The sequence below is a fragment of the Crocuta crocuta genome, unplaced genomic scaffold, assembly GCF_008692635.1.
Source record: "Crocuta crocuta isolate KB4526 unplaced genomic scaffold, BGI_CrCroc_1.0 scaffold528, whole genome shotgun sequence".
NCBI lineage: Eukaryota > Metazoa > Chordata > Mammalia > Carnivora > Hyaenidae > Crocuta > Crocuta crocuta.
The window spans coordinates 533,876-552,612 of NW_027530010.1; the positions used below are offsets into that span (position 1 = coordinate 533,876).

The 18,737-nt window shown below is 42.1% G+C and overlaps 1 protein-coding gene across 1 annotated transcript in view; it reads right to left on the bottom strand.

Moving 5' to 3' along the window:
- The window catches only part of NUP210L (nucleoporin 210 like), a 67,135-nt gene that overhangs the window by 29,383 nt on the left and 19,015 nt on the right, over positions 1-18,737 (bottom strand). The window contains exons 6-15 of the mRNA XM_077764042.1: positions 18,470-18,668; positions 15,709-15,854; positions 8,651-8,872; positions 7,248-7,421; positions 5,225-5,417; positions 3,364-3,452; positions 2,767-2,871; positions 2,376-2,477; positions 1,356-1,484; positions 919-1,046 (exon numbers count right to left, since the gene is read on the bottom strand). Of these exons, the coding sequence (XP_077620168.1) occupies positions 919-1,046; positions 1,356-1,484; positions 2,376-2,477; positions 2,767-2,871; positions 3,364-3,452; positions 5,225-5,417; positions 7,248-7,421; positions 8,651-8,872; positions 15,709-15,854; positions 18,470-18,668 (1,487 nt within the window). The remainder of the gene's footprint in view (positions 1-918; positions 1,047-1,355; positions 1,485-2,375; positions 2,478-2,766; positions 2,872-3,363; positions 3,453-5,224; positions 5,418-7,247; positions 7,422-8,650; positions 8,873-15,708; positions 15,855-18,469; positions 18,669-18,737) is intronic.

The window sequence follows — 18,737 nt, forward strand, 5'->3', positions numbered from 1 at the left end:
TCCATGCTGACAGCAGAGAACCCCTTGAGGGGCTCAGACTCACAAACTGTGAGGTCATGACCTGAGCCGAAGTCAGACCCTTAACCGATTGAGCCACCGCACGCCCCGATAAAGATGTGATTTTAAGAGTAGTAAGTTATGCTTCTTTCTAAGATGCTTAATTAACATTTTCTGTTCATTTTAATTACAGTTAGAGGAACAGCCAGAAAATAAATTTCCAGAGTCAAGACAAAGTTCATGGCAAAGGCAGGAAGTTCCTGAAGGCCAAATATTTGTTCTAAGGCTCCAAAGGAATAAGGCCAATGTCAAGATAAGACTGGCAAAACTGCAAATATTAAACCGCCTTGGAATTTCTGCACCCCCTTTGCAGAGAGGAGTGCCAGCATGTCTGCTTTGGGGGACAGATCTGCAGCCCCGCTGTCCTGAAGCACCCCAGGGGATATCATCCAAGAAGTTTCATGAAATAGAAATATTCATGACAGGGGCGCCTGGGTGGCTTAGTCGGTTAAGCGTCCGACTTTCGCTTAGGTCATGATCTCGCGGTTCGTGGGTTCGGGCCCCGCGTCGGGCTCTGTGCTGACTGCCAGCTCAGAGCCTGGAGCCTGTTTCAGTCTGTGACTCCCTCTCTCTCTGACCCTCCCCTGCTCACGCTGTCTCTCTCTCTCTCTCTCCTAGAAATAAATAAAATAAAAACATTAAAAAAAATAAAAAATAATAAAAAAAAAGAAATATTCATGACATGTGTGAGTTGGTCCCACAAAACACAACTGAGGACGTGGAAGGGGGACTTTGTGCAGAGCCGGATATGGGGAGAGTACGAGGTGAAAGGCCCTGTGACACAGAAGGTGAGAAGAACACAGGGAGAGTGAGTGATCAGTGCTCAGCCTGGGGAGAAGGGGGTGTTGAGGTGGCACTCACGTCAGGGTGACGATGGCCGAAGCCAACTGCAGTTTAAGCTCCATGTTTCTGAAGTATTTATTTCGGAATGGGCGTTTGGAAGAGCCAAGAGCCCTCACAGTTACTAGCACAGTTTTACCTATTTCAACCTAGTGGTTAAAAAAGAAAGGTAATTTTAGTAGAAGTGTGTCATTCACCAAGGACAGTCTAACCCTTTGTGAGGGTGACAAGCTGTGTTGTGCTGAATGCTCCTGGTCCGGCTTTGATCAAATAGCGCTAACCCACACGTGCTATTTTAGCTGCTCTTTAATACTGTTTATCTCCTAACGCTGGAGCTTTGTGCCTCAAAGACAGGTGTCTCCATGGACGTCCCCGGAGGGCCTGCTGCACGCACAGGAGCTGCGCAGACTCCGCGACGGGAGGCCTGCTTCTCTGACGCAGCACAGCAAACGCCTCACCTTATCAATCAGATCAAGCTCCAGCTCCTGTATGTCTGACACCCTGAGGTAGGCCAGTGCTGGGCCCATGGAAGCTAAGCACAGATCATAGACCTCCAAGGTGAGAAATCCGGAGTGTACTGGAACTAACTAGAAGGAAGAAGACGGCAGCCGGGTCAATGCTCCGAGCATAATCGAAACAACCATTTGCACTAAAAGCACAAAATACAACTTACTTCCTTTGTGATGGGAACTGAGAGGTGACCTTACAGGTTTCAGGCACAGCACAATATATACTAACTGATAAAGAGTAAGGTTTACGTTGACTAAATTCAAGCAAAATACAACATACATATCCAGCTTCTTAACTCTGAACAGGGAACGTATTTCATGAAGAAAATCCAGTCCATTTATGCTGAAATCACCGGCGTGGTGGGGCTGGGGGCACGGCTGGGCGGACGAGGGGTCCTGTCCCGCGTGGGGCCTGCACGCAGCGCTCTCCCCCCTCCCCCACCCCCCACAGAACAAACATTGTGACCAAGGTAAGTACATTCCTTTGAGCTCTTAGAAGGAAAGGAAATATACACTTATGTTAATGTAAGTTATTATTCTTATTACTAAAAGTCAACTAAAAACAAATGCCTTGGCATATTCACTACAAAAATAGCTTAATAAATGAGTTGTCATATCCTGACTAAAACGTCATATCCTTAGGTTATAAAGTCAATGACACATCGAAGTAACCACCCACTTCTGTGCTTTGAAATTTATAGAAATAAACCTTCTTTTAATGAAAACCTTACAATTAGATGTCTCCTATAGTGTTTCAGTTTTTTCACCAGAAGCAAAAATTGCCTAGCTAGTTGAAGGAAAAAAACCCCTTCGTTTTTGGTTGGAGAATCTATGTAATAGGTTAAAAAAAAAGAGTAAATGTTACTTTATAACAAGTTTGAGACACACAATGGCATTTCCCCCCAAGCATTCTCATAAGAACGAGCTTTGATCTGAGCTATCAACCTGGGACCTATCTCTAGAACTCACCTGGATAGAGCTTTCTGCTTCCAGGTAAGTGATGGTGACAAGTTCCTGCTCACCGCTATTGACTGAAAAATAACCAGATCCTTCCACAAGGCTAAATATTTCCTATGGAAAGATTGGAGAAACAATATTCCAGTCTCTTCGGTTTATAAATAAGTCAAAGAAAGTAACTCCTAGCTACGTGATGAAGGGTATGGGATTAAAAGATTAAGGTCAATGGACCAAAACCATGATTGTTCTTACTACCCAGGGTATTACACATGTGCTATGTATGCTTTTCACGGATTTTCAACATGTAAGGGAGCTTTTTTTTTTATTGCCATACCATTAACCTCAATAACCGAATGCTCTCCCCCCACCCAGGTCCCATCTCACTGGACCCTCCCACTCCTACCGTCACGTCAGGGTGGTTAAAGATGGTGGCATTCTCTGGCACTACAGTTACATCGTCTACCAGGAGCAGCTCTAGAGCCGCAGATCTGGGCGAGTTGGAAAGTTCCTAGAAATGCACAGGAACCACAAACATGAGTATAAACTTTTAATTCCTCAGCTGAGAGACGATCTCATGGTCTGTGGGTTCGAGCCCTGCGTCGGGCTCTGTGCCGACAGCTCAGAGCCTGGAGCTGCTTGGGATTCTGTGTCTCCCTCTCTCTCTGACCCTCCCTTCCTTGTGCTCTCTCTCTCACTGCTTCTCAAAAGTAAACATTAAAAAAAATTTTTTTTAAAAGGCTTAAATTTTAGTGATTTCTGTCTCTTTTCTTTCTTTCTTTTTTTTTTTTTAAATTTTAGAGAGAGAGTGCACATGAGCAGGGGAGAGGGACAGATGGAGAAAGAGAATCTTAAGCAGGCTCCACACTGCAGAGCCTGAACAGGGCTTGATCCCATGACCCTGGGATCACAACCTCAGCTGAAACCAAAAGTCGGACACCCAACCTACTGACCCAGCCTGATGCCCCTGATTTCTATCTCTCAGATAATAGTCTCCACTTACCTTTGGACTTTTATTCTCTGAATAGCCCACAAAATTGACTCCAATAAGTACAGTCCCTTTTAACTGATGCACCTTAAGAACCTGATGACCTGGAGATAACATGAGAAACAATAACATATAGAATACAAAAGTGTTTCCAGAAAACTAAAGTTTACCCTAATTTTTTCCAAATAATGTTTTACTGCAGAGAGGAGAAACTACTTTGTGGGGGAAGATACAAGAAACAGAAAACTAAGTTTTTGTGTTGACTCTGCCACTATATTCCTAAGGGACCCTGGGCAACTGCTTTATTTCTCAGCTTCTTTATTATTTGTTTATTTTTTATTGTTTTACAGAAATAGGTTTTATTTATTTATTTTTTTAAGTTTATGTATTTTGAGAGAGAGAGATAGAGAGCAAGTGGGGGAGGGGCAGAGAGAGAGGGAGAGAGCGTCCCAAACGGGCTCTGAGCTGCCAGCGCAGAGCCTGGTGCAGGGCCTGAACTCACAAAGCTGTGAGATCATGACCTGAGCTGAAACCCAGAGCTGGCGGCTTAACCAGCTGAGCCAGCCAAGCACCCCTCCTTGCTACCACTTTTTACACTAACTGTACCATACTGCTATAGTGTCATAGTTTTATGGTATTAGAACATTACAGTACACACACATCTGAATATTAGCTCTCTAGCTAAGCTCTTAGACTTGTCCTACGGGGAAGCTCCCTGTGGGGGGTGGGGAGGCTGAATCTTTACTTCGCCTTCTCTAGTGTTTCTTATTCTATGAATGGATATACCATCTATCCAAATGCTCACGCTAGAAATTTAAAAGCTAGCCTTTGTACCCCTTTCTTCTTCCCCTTTGGGACTGAGCTGTGGCAGACCGCCGCACCAGCAGCCTGCCGTGAACCGTGCCTGCTGGCATCCGTGTCTCCGAGTGGTCCTCACTCACCCTGCTTTGGGCAGCGGGAGCTGCTTGGATGAAAGCAAATGTGACACCAGCAGAGGCTTGGGGGGTGATTTCATATGAGGGCTTGCCGGTCGCTCAGAACCCCTGCCCGCTCCTCTGGCCCGTCTGCAGGGCCCACTCACCGCACTCAGCTCCTTCTTTCTGTCTCGCCTTTGTGCTGCCCTGCAGGTCTCAGAGTCAGTGTGACTTTCTCAGGCAGCCGACTCTGTTCTGAAGTAGGTTAGGTTCTCCTGGTAAATCTTAAAGCACCTCATGCTTGCCCATCAAACATCTGATACAGGAGTAATGTTTAAAATGTATGAGGGCAGAGGCCATCACTATCTCACGTACCATTGCATTTTCAGGTGCCTAGCGCAGGCCCTTACATGCAACAGCCCCTCAATAAATATTTTCTAGTAAATGAATAACATTTTCATATTAGACAAATAACAGGCAATAAATACATTTTAAAAAGTAATTTTATGTTCTTGTGAGAAACATTGCATCCTAGACCCTACCTTTGCAACCAAGGAAATCTACATTTATGTCTGCTAAAACACACAATGATCAAAGATGAAAGGACACATATGATAAAATCTAAAATAAAACTGTCACCAGAGCACCTGGGTGGCTCAGTCAATTAAGTGTCCAACTTTGGCTCAGGTCATGATCTCATGATTTGTGGGTTCGAGCCCTGCGTCAGGCTCTGTGCTGACAGCTCAGAGCCTGGAGCTGCTTCAGATTCTGTGTCTCCCCCTCTCTCTCTCTCTCTCTCTATGTCCCTCCCCTGCTCATACTCTGTCTCTCTCTCAAAAATAAACAAACATGATAAAAAACACAAAAAATACATAAATAAAATAAACCATTATCCAAGGGAAATAATTAATGCAGAAACACTTGGCAGGTTATGTGAAAATATTCATAAGTCACCATAATACCATGTAGCCGGGTCTGTCCACTGCCATCATCCTTTGCTACCATCTCTACTGAATTATAATCTTCAAAATGCGCTAGTGTTTCATTTGAGGATTTCCATTCTAGCATTAGTGAACTGAAATTATCAAACTTTCTCCTGTGTTGATCAAACACTGCCAGTTCCAGGACTGTGTCCCTCAGGCTTGATACAGGAATCTGCATTAAAAAAAAAAAAAAAAAAAAGAAAAGAAAAGAAAAGCAAGGCACCTGGGTGGTTTGGTCAGTTAAGCATCTGACTCTTGATTTCTGCTCATGTCATGATCTCATGGTTCATGGGTTCAAGCCCCATGTCAGGCTGACAGCATGGAGCCTGCTTGGGATTCTCTCTCTCCCTTTTTCTCTGTCCCTCCCACATTCACACTTGTGCTCTCTCGCTCTCAAAATTTTTTTAAAAAAGGAAAAAAATGACATAGCAGGCAGTAAGATATCCCTGAAGCTAGGGGTCATGTTCCTCCCAATGTTTTTTCTTTGACAATTTTCAAACCAATGATGTGCTGAAAGAATGGTATAGCGAATGCCGATGCATGTCATCTGGATTCACCATTTCTATTATCTGCTCTCCAAGTTCCCACCCTCCAAGTGTGTGTGTCTGGGGTATTGTTTTTTTAAATATTTATTTATTTTTGAGAGAGACAGAGTATGAGTGGGGAGGAACAAAGAGAGAAGGACACACAGAAACTGAAGCAGCTCCAGGCTCTGAGCTCTCAGCACAAAGGGCTCGAACCCACAAACCACGAGATTATGACCTGAGCTGAAGTTGGACACTCAACCGACTGAGCCACCCAGGCGCCCCAAAAGTTTATTTATTTTGAGAGAGAGGTAGGACAAGCAGGGGAAGGGCAGAGAGAAGGAGAAACAGAATCCCAAGCAGGCTCTGAGCCTTCAGACCAGAGCTTGATGTGGGGTTCGAACTCATGAGATCATGACCTGAGCCCAGATCAAGAGTTGAATGCCATGGGTGCCTGGGTGGTTCAGTTGGTTAAGCGTCCGACTTTCGCTTAGGTCATGATCTCGCGGTTCGTGGGTTCGAGCCCCGCGTCGGGCTCTGTGCTGGCTGCCAGCTCAGAGCCTGGAGCCTATTTCAGAGTCTGTGACTCCCTCTCTCTCTCACCCTCCCCTGCTCACGCTGTCTCTCTCTCCTAGAAATAAATAAAACATTTAAAAAAAAATGTGACACTGAATGACAATTATACAGATAACTTTTATTCTGCTCCATCTAAGTGGTTTTTAAAAAAAGTAAATTGTTTATAAACTTCAAATAATATTTCATATGGAATTTAGTTCTGAAAAAAAAATGAGTTCCTAACTGTAACAACTCATATTCTTGTTCTTTTATAATAAAAAGACAGAATAGTATAAAAGTCAAAAACAAGTGCTTTGGACTCAGACAGAATGTGCTGCTTTGTAGCTTTATGACTTTGGAGAAGTTACTTCTAGGAGTCTGTTTCTCTGACTCTAAACAGGAATAATTGGTTGCTCTGTTCTACACAGACTAAGAAATGATTTCTGTTCTCCTATGTTTGGAACTAAAGTCCGCCTCACTTAGCATACAGTCTGATGTTCTAGCTTCTAGGTTAGAAAACTCATTTATTACTCATTCCCTACTACTAGCCACGTTATTGCTTATCATTATTCTTTATGGGTCTGAAGTAGAGATGAATTCTATTACTTACCAATAATGCCAATAAAACATTTGTGAGGGAAAGATATTAACGAAACTATCTGGAAGTTTGGAGACATCTCCATTGTTTGTTGCCATAACTGTAAGCTGACTATGCACCTGTGTTCAGGGAGCAAGGTCACTGAGTCACTCAGTGTAGCCAATTCTAACCTAGTTTAATCATCTCTTTTCAGACACTATCAGGGAATGAATAACAAATAAAACAGTTGCCTTAACTTTAATAAGACAAAAGCCACACTTCAGAGCATTTATCTCTAAGGCACATAAGACAAGAGTGCCAAGCTGGATGGCACCACTATACTCACCAGTTGCTTGTTGTGCTGTGGCAGAGGGCATGGCTGGGCACCAGCTGGCACTCTGTACACTGGGGTTACTGCCATGCTGGCGGGGTGGGCACACACAAAGCGGACCTGCACAGCCTCGACAGCTGGACTAGGGTTCAGGACACCTGGGCGATTTCCAATTCGGAATGTCAGAGCCTGTAAGGAAACAGCAGAGCAAGAGGCAACCATGAGTAGGCACTCGACGTCAGTTGTGCCAAATCTACACGTTAGAATCATTCTATCTCTGGTGCAGGGTCTCCTTGGACATCATAATCATCAGTTCTTTTTTTTTATTAAAAAAATTTTTTTAATGTTTTTTATTTATTTCTGAGAGAGAGGGAGACAGCGCAAGTGGGGGAGGGGCAGAGAGAGAGGGAGACACAGAATGTGAAGCAGCTCCAGGCTCTGAGCTGTCGGCACAGAGCCCGACGCAGGGCTCGAACCCACGAACCGTGAGATCATGACTTGAGCCAAAGTTGGAAGCTTAACCGACTGAGCCACCCAGGCGCCCCATAATCATCACAGTTCTTAATTCTTTGTGCTAAGAGAAACAAGCATATCGTGGAAATTTGTAAGCAAAGGGAACATTAAGAAACCTAATTCTGATCAATTACTTGTATTTTCTTCCACCAAATCTTTTGTTCTTAGTTGGTAAAAAGTGGAAAAACTGTTTTGTGTTTCAACCTTTCTCTGGTGGAAGCACCAAGTGAGTAACAGAACATGGAGATTAAAGGCTAGCGGGCTCCTACGGGGTGACGACTATGACACCGACAGCCAGCCACACATGACAACCTTCATGAGAGATTTTAAAAAGCAGTGCAGTTCTTATTGATTAAAATCACGTATCAATTCCTTGTGGGCTGATTGCACAGAGTCATACACTGAATTTTCAACCTCAGTCAAACTGCAAACCTTTGTTACTAGTGTTGATAGAAGCAGGGTGCGTAGCTGGGTGGATCCATCACTATCTCTAAAATAATAAAACTAACTGAACTGATAAAGGGCAATATGCTATCTTATCTGCACAGATCTAACTGGTTCTTCAAAACTGCTCACCACTCACAACTGCTAAACAGTCAAATTGCTGACAGATGACACTCTAACCTCCCTCCTTGCATCTGTTGGTTAAGCATCTGACTCTTGATTTTGGCTCATGATCTCAGTTTGAGTTTGAGCACCGTGTCAGGCTCTGCACTGATGGTGCAAAGACTGAGATTCTCTCCCTCTTTCTATCTCTGCCCCTCCCCCGTTCACTCTCTTTCTCAAATATACATAAATAAGCATTAAAAAAAAAAAGAATCTGAAAAGGAATGCCTAGAAGTACAAAAGATTTGGAGTGTTATTGCTAAAAGAAACATTAAGGGAAAAAGTATTTTCCTCCTTACTTGTTCCCCTAAGTCCAGACACTGGACCCGGTAGATGTACTGGTTCTGTTTTCGCTTAGCTGGCAGCCGGACTTGTGTTAACTCAATTTTCTCTGACTTCTCCATACTCAACTCCAAAAAGAATCGGGAAGGCTCCAAGATCCATGGAAGGGGGCCCCCTTCAAATACCATCTCCTTTGCAGACCGCCACGTCACCAATGCCGCTTCCACAGGGTTTACAGCCTGATGACATTCAAAGAAATTACCCTTGATTGGTCAACTCAACAGCTTTCTCAAGTGAAAAACTGGCAGATTGCTAATTCCCAAATCAGAAGACACATACGTGACGCCTCTCACTTGGAAGTTTCATAATCTCTGTACCTATTCAGATCCTGCCGATTATTCAGGCCGAACCTTGGGTCATCTTACCCATTAATGTCTACTCATTCCAGACCACAAGCCCTGCCACATCCTCTAAGTTCTTGCAGTATTCATCTCGACTAAGCATTTGTACATTAGGTCATCTCCTAACGCTGTTTAAATGTGTCAAACGCTTCATATGTGTGAGTCTAGTAATTCTTATGTGGAGCACCTAGGTGGCTCACTAGGTTAAGCATCTGACTGTTGATTTCAGCTCAGGTCATGATCTCATGGTTTGTGAGATGGATCCCCATATCGGGCTCTGTGCTGACAGTGTGGAGTCTGCTTGGGATTCTCTGTCTCCCACTCTCTCTTCTCAAAATAAATAAACATTTAAAAAAATTCTTCTTGGGGCACCCGGGTGGCTCAGTTGGCTGGGCGTCCGACTTCGGCTCAGGTCATGATCTCCTGACTCATGGGTTCGAGCCCCGCGTCAGGCTCTGCTGACAGCCAGCTCAGAGAATGGAGCCCCTTTCAGATTCTGTGTCTCCTTCTCTCTCTGACCCTCCCCTGCTCACACTGTCTCTCTCTCGGAAATAGATAAAACATTAAAAAAAAATTTTTGTTTTTAATTCTTCTTATGGTTTCTACTTATGTAAAAACTTCTTCAGAGAAGAGTATCTTCTACCTAAATTTTAAAAGAGAAATGTTTTGGGGCATCTGGGTGGTTCAGTAGTTTGAGCGACCAGCCTTGGTTCAGGTCATGATCTCATGGTTCTTGACTTCCAGCTTTGTGTTAGGCTCTGTGCTGACAGCTCCGGGCGTATTTCCAATCCTCTGTCCCCCTCTTTCTTTGCCCCTCCTCTGCTTTTGTGCATGCACATGCGCTCTCTCTCAAAAATAAACATTAATAAGTAATAATAAAAGAGAATTTCTCTTCCTCAGTGGGATTTAATACAATGTTGTGCACATAAAAGGTATTGAACAATAGCTCTATAAGCATTTAACACATTTTTTAGGAATCACTTATTTTTTAAGGTTTATTTATTTGTTTTGAGAGAGACAGAAACAGCACAAGCAGGGGAGGGGCAGATAAAGAATCCCAAGCAGGCTCCATGCTGTCAGCATAGAGCCCGATATGGGGCTCAAACCTAGGAACTGTGGGATCATGACCTAAGCTGAAATTAAGAGACAGACACTCAACTGACTGAGCCACCCAGGTGCCCCTGCATAAGCATTTAAGATCTATCTATATTTTGAGTATAGTTGAAACAATGTTACATTAGTGTCAGGTGTATAACAGTGATCACAATGTCATCACAAATGGTATGATCACATTCTTTTTTATGGCTATATAATATTCCAGTTTGTGTATGTGTATACATACACACCAGATCTTCCTTACCCATTCATCTGCTGATGGGCACTTGGCCTGCTTCCATACCTTGGCTATTGTAAGCAATACTGCAATAAACACAGGGATGCATATATCCTCTCAAATTAGTGTTTTCATTTTTTTTGTTAAATACCTCATAGTGGAATTATTGGATTGTATGGTATTCTTTTTCCTAATTTTTATTTATTTATTATTAAAATTTTTTTTAATGGTTTTATTTTTTATTGAGAGACAGAGCATGAGCAGGGGAGGGGCAGACACAGAATCTGAAGGAGGCTCCAGGCTCTGAGCTGCCGGCACAGAGTCTGATGTGGAGCTTGAACCCACAAACTGTGACATCATGACCTGAGCCGAAGTCTGACGCTTAATTGACTGAGCCCCCTAGGTGCCCCTCTGATGTTTATTTTTGAGACAGCACATGTGCGCAAGCAAACAGAGGAGGGGAAGGGAGACAGGATCCGAAGTGGGCTCTGTGCTGACAGCAGAGACCCCAATGCACACCTCGACCTGAGCCAAAGTCAGGATGCTTAACTGACTGAGCCACCCAGGCACCCCATGGTATTTCTATTTTTAGTTTTTTTTTTTTTATGTTTGTTTATTTTTGAGAGAGAGAGTACCAGTAGGAGAAGGGCAGAGAGAGTGGAGACAGAGGATCTGAGGAAGACTCTGGGCTGACGGCAGTGAACCCGATGCAAGGCTTGAATTCATGAACCCGTGAGATCATGACCTGAGCTGAAGTCAGCACTTAACTAACTGAGACACCTAGGGGTCCCAGTTCTCTTCTAGGTGTCTTTATGGTTTCAGGTCTCACATTTGGGTCTTTAATCCATCTTGAGTTTTTTCCTATGTATGGTGAAAGGAAGTAGCCCAGTTTCATTCTTTTTCATGTGGCTGTCGAGTTTCCCAGCACCATTTGTTGAAGAGATCTGCCTTTCTTCATTGTATATTCTTGCCTCCTTTGTCAAAGATTAAGTGACCATATCATCATGGGTTTATTTTGAGCTCTCTGGTGTGTTGCATTGATCTACATGTCTATTTTTGTGTCAGTACCACACTGTTTGGATTACTACAGCTTTGTAGCATATCTTGAAAGCTGGGATTGTGGTACTTCCATGCTTTGTTCTTTGTCAGGATTTCTTTATCTATTCAGGGTCATTTGTGTGGTCCCATATAAATTTAGTATTATTTGTTCTGGTTTTGTGAAAAATACTGCTGGCATTTTGATAGGGATTGCACTGAATCGGTAGATTAGATGGGCTAATACAAACATTTTAATATTAATTCTGGGGCAGGGTGCCTGGGTGGCTCAGTTGGTTAAGGGTCCAACTCTTGGCTTTAGCTCAGGTCATGATCTTGCGGTTCATGAGTGCGTCCCTGCACTGGGCTCCATGCTGACAGTGCGAAGCCTGGTTGGGATTCTCTGTCTCTCTCTGCCCCTACACCTTGCTTGTGCTCTTTCTCTCTCAAAATAAATAAACTTAAAAAATATATATTAATTCTGGGGCACCTGGGTGATTCAGTCAGCTAAGTGTTCAACTTCAGCTCAGGTCATGATCTCATAGTTTGTGAGTTTGAGGCCCTCATTGGGTTTTGTGCAGACATTGCAGAGCCTGCTTTGGATCCCCTGACTCTCTATATCTCTCAAAAATAAACATTTAAAAAATAATAATAAGGGGCGCCTGGGTGACTCAGTTGGTTGAATGCCTGACTTCAGATCAGGTCATGATCTCATGGTTAGCAAATTCAAGCCCCACATTGGGCTCTCTGCTGTCAGTGCAGAGCCTGCTTCAGATCCTCTGTTTCCCTCTCTGCCTCTCCCCTGCACATGCTCTCTCTCTCTCAAAAATAAACATTAAACAATTTTTAAAATAATAGTATCAATTCTTCCAACTCATAAGCATGCAACATCTTTCCATTTGTTTGTGTCATCTTCAGATTCTTTCATTAGTGTTCTACAGTTTTCTCAGTACAGGTCTTTCACCTCCTTGGTTAAGTTTATTCCTAGGTATTTTATTCTTTTTGGTGTAATTGTAAATGGTGTTATTTTCTTAATTTCTCTTTCTGCTACTTATTAGTATATAGAAATACCATTGATTTCTGGGTATTAATTTTGTATCCTGAAACTTTACTGAATTCATTTATTATAATATTTTTTTGGTGGAGTCTTTAGGATTTCCTATGTTTAGTATCATGCCATCTGCAAACAGTGATAGTTTAGCTTCTTTACCAATATGGATGCCACTTATTTCTTTTTCTTGTCTGATTGTATGGCTAGGACTTCCAGTACTATGCTGAATAAAAGTGGTGAGAGTGGGCATCCTTGTCATCTTAGAGGAAAAGCTCTCAGTTTTTCACCATTCAGTATGACGTTAGCTGTGTTTTTTTCATACATGGTCTGTATTATGTTGAAATATGTTACCTCTAAACCCGCTTTGTTGAGAGTTTTTATCATGAATGGATGTTGAGTTTTGTCAAATCATTTTTCTACATCTGTTCAGATAATCATGATTTTTTTTTAAGTTTATTTATTTAGTTTGAGAGAGACAGAGAACAAGAGCAGGGAGAGAGAGGGAGAATCCTAAGCAGGCTCCACATAATCAGCACAGAGCCTGATACGGGGTTTGAACTCACAAAACTTTAAGATCATGACCTGAGCCAGAATCAAGAATTGGATACCAACTGAGTCACCCAGGCACCCCCAAGATAATCATGATTTTTATCATTTGTTTTGTTGATGTGGTATATCACATTGATTGATTTGTGAATATTGAACCATCCTTGCTTTCCTGGAATAAATCCCATTTGATCCTGGTGAGTGATCCTTTTAATGTATGGCTGTATGCCCTTTGCTAATATTTTGTTGAGGACTTTTGCTGTTATGTTCATCAGTGTTATTGGCCTGAAGTTCTTTCTTTGTGATGTCTCTGTCTAGTTTTGGTATTATGGTAATGCTGGCCTTGTAGGATGTACTTGGAAGTTTTCATTCCTTTTCTATTTCTTGGACTTGTTTGAGGAGAATAACTATAAACTCTTCCTTAAATTAACCTGTGAACTCATCTTGTCCTGGACTTTTGTTCATCTGCAGGTTTTGGATTACTGACTCAATTTCATTACTAGCAATCATTCTGTTCAGATTTTCTATTCCTGATTCAGCTCTGGAAGATTATATGTTCCTAAGAATTTATCCATTAAATGAGTATTTTATTAAATTAGCAAATAGCTTTTGTCCTAAAAATATAAGATAATATATCTATACACTTCAGCCTATTTTTCAAAGAACTCTCACTGAAGGGGTACAGTCAAGACTGGTATCCTATTTATAGGCGAACTAACTTGTTTTAGGAGAGTAAAGTATTATCAAAAGTGTAGGTTATTTTCCTGTGCCACACAGTGTCTACAATAGTGACTAAGTAGCAAAATGAAGTACAGAGTTAAGCAATCATTCTAAACATGTAAACAAACCATGCCTTAGTATTTCTTTCCTAAATTAGTCAGTCATACTCATAATTGAAATTATTTTTTTAAAACTTTTAAAAAATGTTTATTGGGGCGCCTGGGTGGCTTAGTCGGTTAAGCGTCCAACTTCGCTTAGGTCATGATCTCGCGGTTCGTGGGTTCGGGCCCCGCGTCGGGCTCTGTGCTGACTGCCAGCTCAGAGCCTGGAGCCTGTTTCAGTCTGTGACTCCCTCTCTCTCTGACCCTCCCCTGCTCACGCTGTCTCTCTCTCTCTCTCTAGAAATAAATAAAAACCTTACAAAAAAATTTAAAAAATTAAAAAATGTTTATTTATTTTTGAGAGAAAGACAGAGCATGGGTGGGGCGGGGGGTGGGGGGCAGAGCAGAGAGAGGGAGACACAGAATCCGAAGCAGGTTCCAGGCTCTGAGCTGTCAGCACAGAGCCCGACACGGGGCTTGAACCCATGAACAGTGAGATCATGACCCGAGCCAAAGTTGGATGCCCAACTTTCATGGGGTCAAGTCCCACGTCAGGCTTTGCGCTGACAGCACGGATCCTGCTTCAGACTCTCTGTCTCCTTCTCTCTCTGCCCCTCCCCCACTCATGTGCATTCTCTCCCTCTCTCTCTCTCAAAAATAAACATTAAGGGGCACTTGGGCGGTTCAGTTGGTTAAGCATCTGCCTTCAGTTCAGGTCATGACCTCACAGTTCAGGAATTCAAGCCTCACAGTGGACTCTGTGCTGACACCATGGAGTCTGCTTCGGATTCCCTCTCCCCCCACTCTCTGTGCCCCTATCCTGCCTGTGCTCTCTCTCTCAAAATAAATAAATAAATAAATTTTAAAAATAAATAAACATTAAAATTTTTAAAAAGAAAAGAAAGAAAAGGAAAACCATCATATTACTTCCTCTGCTTTAATGATGGTTTTCATCCAGGGGAGATCTGATCTATGGAGACTCAATAAATATAAAATAAGGCTAGGAATGATCATAAAACAGAAAACCTAATGAAATGACAATGAACCACAGCCAAGTACTTTCACTTAATTAAGCAACTAGGAAGATTCACCCACTGAGAACAAAGGAAATATGTTTGAAGCATATGTTTAATACTCATGCTGCATATTGGGCAATGAAGCCAACTTTAATGCAAATTTTACAGTTAATAACTTACCTTGCTTCTTTCATCAGTGTTAATTTTTCCTGCATGATTGCCTCCCTGTCCCAAGAGGCACTGAGTCCAGATGTGTCAGTATCTATGAGCAAGAACTTCCAGAGAGAGGCTGTAGCTCCCAAAGGGATCCACTATGAAAGCATAGGCTCTATGTTTTGAAATGCCACCTGCCATAGTGTCCCAGTTATAGTGGGCTAGTTCTTAGGGCCCTCTATAATGACAGTTTTGCTGAAAATCTTGAAGTATAAAGAGTAAAAGAGGACAACCTCCCTCTCTAGAATAAGTGTTTTTCAGACTTCTTTAAAGGAGACTGTACTAATATTTAATATCTTATTCAGAGCCATGTTTACAGGGATAGACGCACATGTAAAAATTCAAATAGTACCTTAAGATTAGTGTATGTAATGTACTTTACTGTACATATTTTATACCTCAATAAAAAAGAAGAAAGGAGAACATCTACAACTTGCTGACAGAGCTTTAAGATATTCCTGGGGCCAACATGAGGGAGAATACTCCCTGATACTCAGGGTGACAATGGAACCGTAGGTCTAAAAATGAAGGAGTGGTAAATAAAGAGAACACAAATATAACCGATCTTTAACAAAAACCACAGATAGCTGGGAAGACACTAAGTGGACATAGCGGGTTCCATGAAAAGATATGCCAGTTCCTTACCATAAATGCCTCACCTTTAGGGGCTCGTAAGCAGCAAATGTGGCACTGCTCTCCCAGTACTCTTCATACTCTGTCACACTCACTGTTACCAGAGTATGGCCTAGAGATTTGGCTACTATATGTGTACTAGAACAATGTGTTGGTCCAGACCTTTGAATACCTGCAAATCAAGAAACATGACTTCATTAAGGTAATAAGCAGTCAGTTCTCAATGGGGATCAGTCTATAGAAATATAAGAATTTTGGGGCGCCTAGGTGGCTCAGTCGGTTAAGCTTCCGACTTTGGCTCAGGTCATGATCTCACAGTTTGTGAGTTCAAGTCCCACATCAGGCTCTGTACTGGCAGCTCGGGGCCTGGAGCCTGCTTCGGATTGTGTCTCCCTCTCTCTCTGCCCCTCCCCTACTCATGCTCTGTCTATGTATATCAAAAGTAAATTTAAACAATTTTTTTTAAGAAACATAAGAATTTTAATACTTTAAAAAATCTTGATCTCACACACTAACTACAAGGCTCCCATTGTTTAAATCAAATCTATATAAAAATCTGTTCTTTCAGGGTACCTGGGTAGCTCAGTCAGTTGAGCGTCCAACTTAGGTCAGGTTATGATCTCACCGCTTGTGGGTTTGAGCCCCGCATCGGGCTCTGTGCTGACAGCTCAGAGCCTGGAGCCTGCTTTGGATTCTGTGTCTCCCGCTCTCTCTGCCCCTCCCATGCTCANAGAATATAAATATCAGCAAAGGCATATATAGTCTAAAAGGGGAAAGTGAATGTTTACATTAATTAAAATATTAATAGAAAATGATACGCATGGGCGCCTGAGTAGATCAGTCAGTTAAGCATCCAACGCCTGATTTTGGCTCAGGTCATGATTTCATGGTTCGTGATATCAAGTCCCGTGTTGAGCTCTGCACTGGGCCTGGAGCCTGCTTGAGATTCTCTCTCCTTTCTCTCTCTCTCTCTCTCTCCCTCCCTCCCTCTCTCTCTCTCCCTTTGCCCTCTCCCCTGCTCATGCTCTCTCTCTAAGATAAAAATTAAAAAAAGAAAATGATTAACATCATGGAACTCTAGAAAACAGAAAGATTACTTCTAGTTGGAGAGATAACGGAAGATTTAGATATGTATAAGATGTATCTCAACTGAGGAGTGAGCAAGGACGGAAATACAAATGAGATACACATGAGTATATGAATGGCAGATATAGGGAAATTTTCACTTAAGTAGTTTGTTTAGCCAGAGCGATATATGAAACCAAAATAAGAAGTTATGAAAAGCAGATTGGGTTTTCCTGTAGAGGCCTTAAACATAAAACTTAAAGGATTTCAGCTCTATTCCACCAGCAGTAAGAATCCTCTCGGTTTTTGAGTGGGAAAAGTAATAATGAAAGTGAGTTTCATTCAACTCCATGTGGTAGCCATGGATTATCAAAGGCAAGGAGCAGTTAGGAGGAAATTGTTATATTCTAGGTAAGAGATAGTGAGGGCCTAAAAATTAGGAGACACACCTTGAGAACAGAGAAGAGGAAGGAGATATTTTTTTTAATATTTATTTATTTGAGAGACAGAGGGGAGAGAGAGAGAGAGTGTGTGTGCACAAGTGAGGGAGGGGCAGAGAGAGAGAGGGAGATGAGAATCCTAAGCAGGCTCCACAAAGCCTGATGTGGGGATCAAACCCATGAATGATGAGCTCATGACGAGCTGAAATCAAGAGTCAGATGCTTAACTGACTGAGCCATCCAGGCGCCCCAAAAGAGATATTATGTCGTATACTTAGCAAGGGCAAAGGAGAAGTCCAAATTATAGATGTACTGTGAGAATTAAATGAGCTAACATATGGAAAGTATTCAGAACAATGGCTAAGTAAATGTTAGATGCTACCCACTATAATTACTGATTAAAAAACAACAGTAATCAGGGGGCGCCTGGGTGGCTCAGTCGGTTGAGCGTCAGACTTCGGCTCAGGTCGTGATCACAGGGTTCATGGGTTCGAGCCCCATATCGGGGTCTGTGCTGACAGCTAGCTCCGAGCCTGGAGCCTGCTTCGGATTCTGTCTCCTTCTCTCTCTGGCCCTCCCCTGCTCATGCTATCTGTCCCTCTCTCTCAAAAAAATAAATAAAACATTTTTTTAAAATTAAAAAAAAAAAAAACCCAACAGTAATCAGGATCACATACAATGTTTAATAACAGAAAATGATGGTCTTTATGGACAGCTTGTTCATATTCTCTTTTTATTAGAAAAAGATACTTTCTTGGGGCTCCTGGATGGCCTCCATCAGTTAAGCATCCAACTTTGGCTCAGGCCATTATCTCATGGTTTATGAATTCAAGCCCCGCGTTGGGCTCTGTGCTGACAACATGGAGCCCACTTCGGATCTTCTGTTCCCTCTCTCTCTGGCCCTTCTCCCACTCTCAAAAATGAACAAACATTGAAAAAAAAAGAAATAAAAAGATACTTTCCCTTTTTTTGAGTAAATTTTATAATGGCACTACATCCATCTTAGAAAGACGTATGACATATATATTAAAGAAGAAAGACGAAAAGAGCTCTAGATTACAAAGACCTTCGTGTAAGGAATAGCCACAATGACTCTGAACATGCTATTCAATTTCTGTGCCTTTGCTTTTAAATTACATTATAACAAGGCAGTTGATGGAATAAAAAGTACTATAAAGAAAGGGAGTATGTGGATTTAGACTATTATTTGTAGTTTCCGAATTGATGACTGGTCCTTTCATTCAAAGACAAAGAAAGTAGAAAATGAAAGGCTTACTCTTACCTTCCTTAAGAAGAGTAAAGACCCCCTGCTTATCCATGTTCAGATGTAACGATAAATGAGAGCAGTCTGTGAACATGAGGACTTCTTTGGTCTCCTTATTTATGTGATACATTGCGATAGGGATTTCTATAATCTGGCCAATCTCCACATCAGCATGAAATGGTAACAGTTCCATTTTGTTCAGTTTCAGGACATATACCTAGAGGGGAAAAAAATTAATCTTTCAAGAGAGTTATGTTAGGCATGTCTAAGAAGAAAAGAAAGTGTT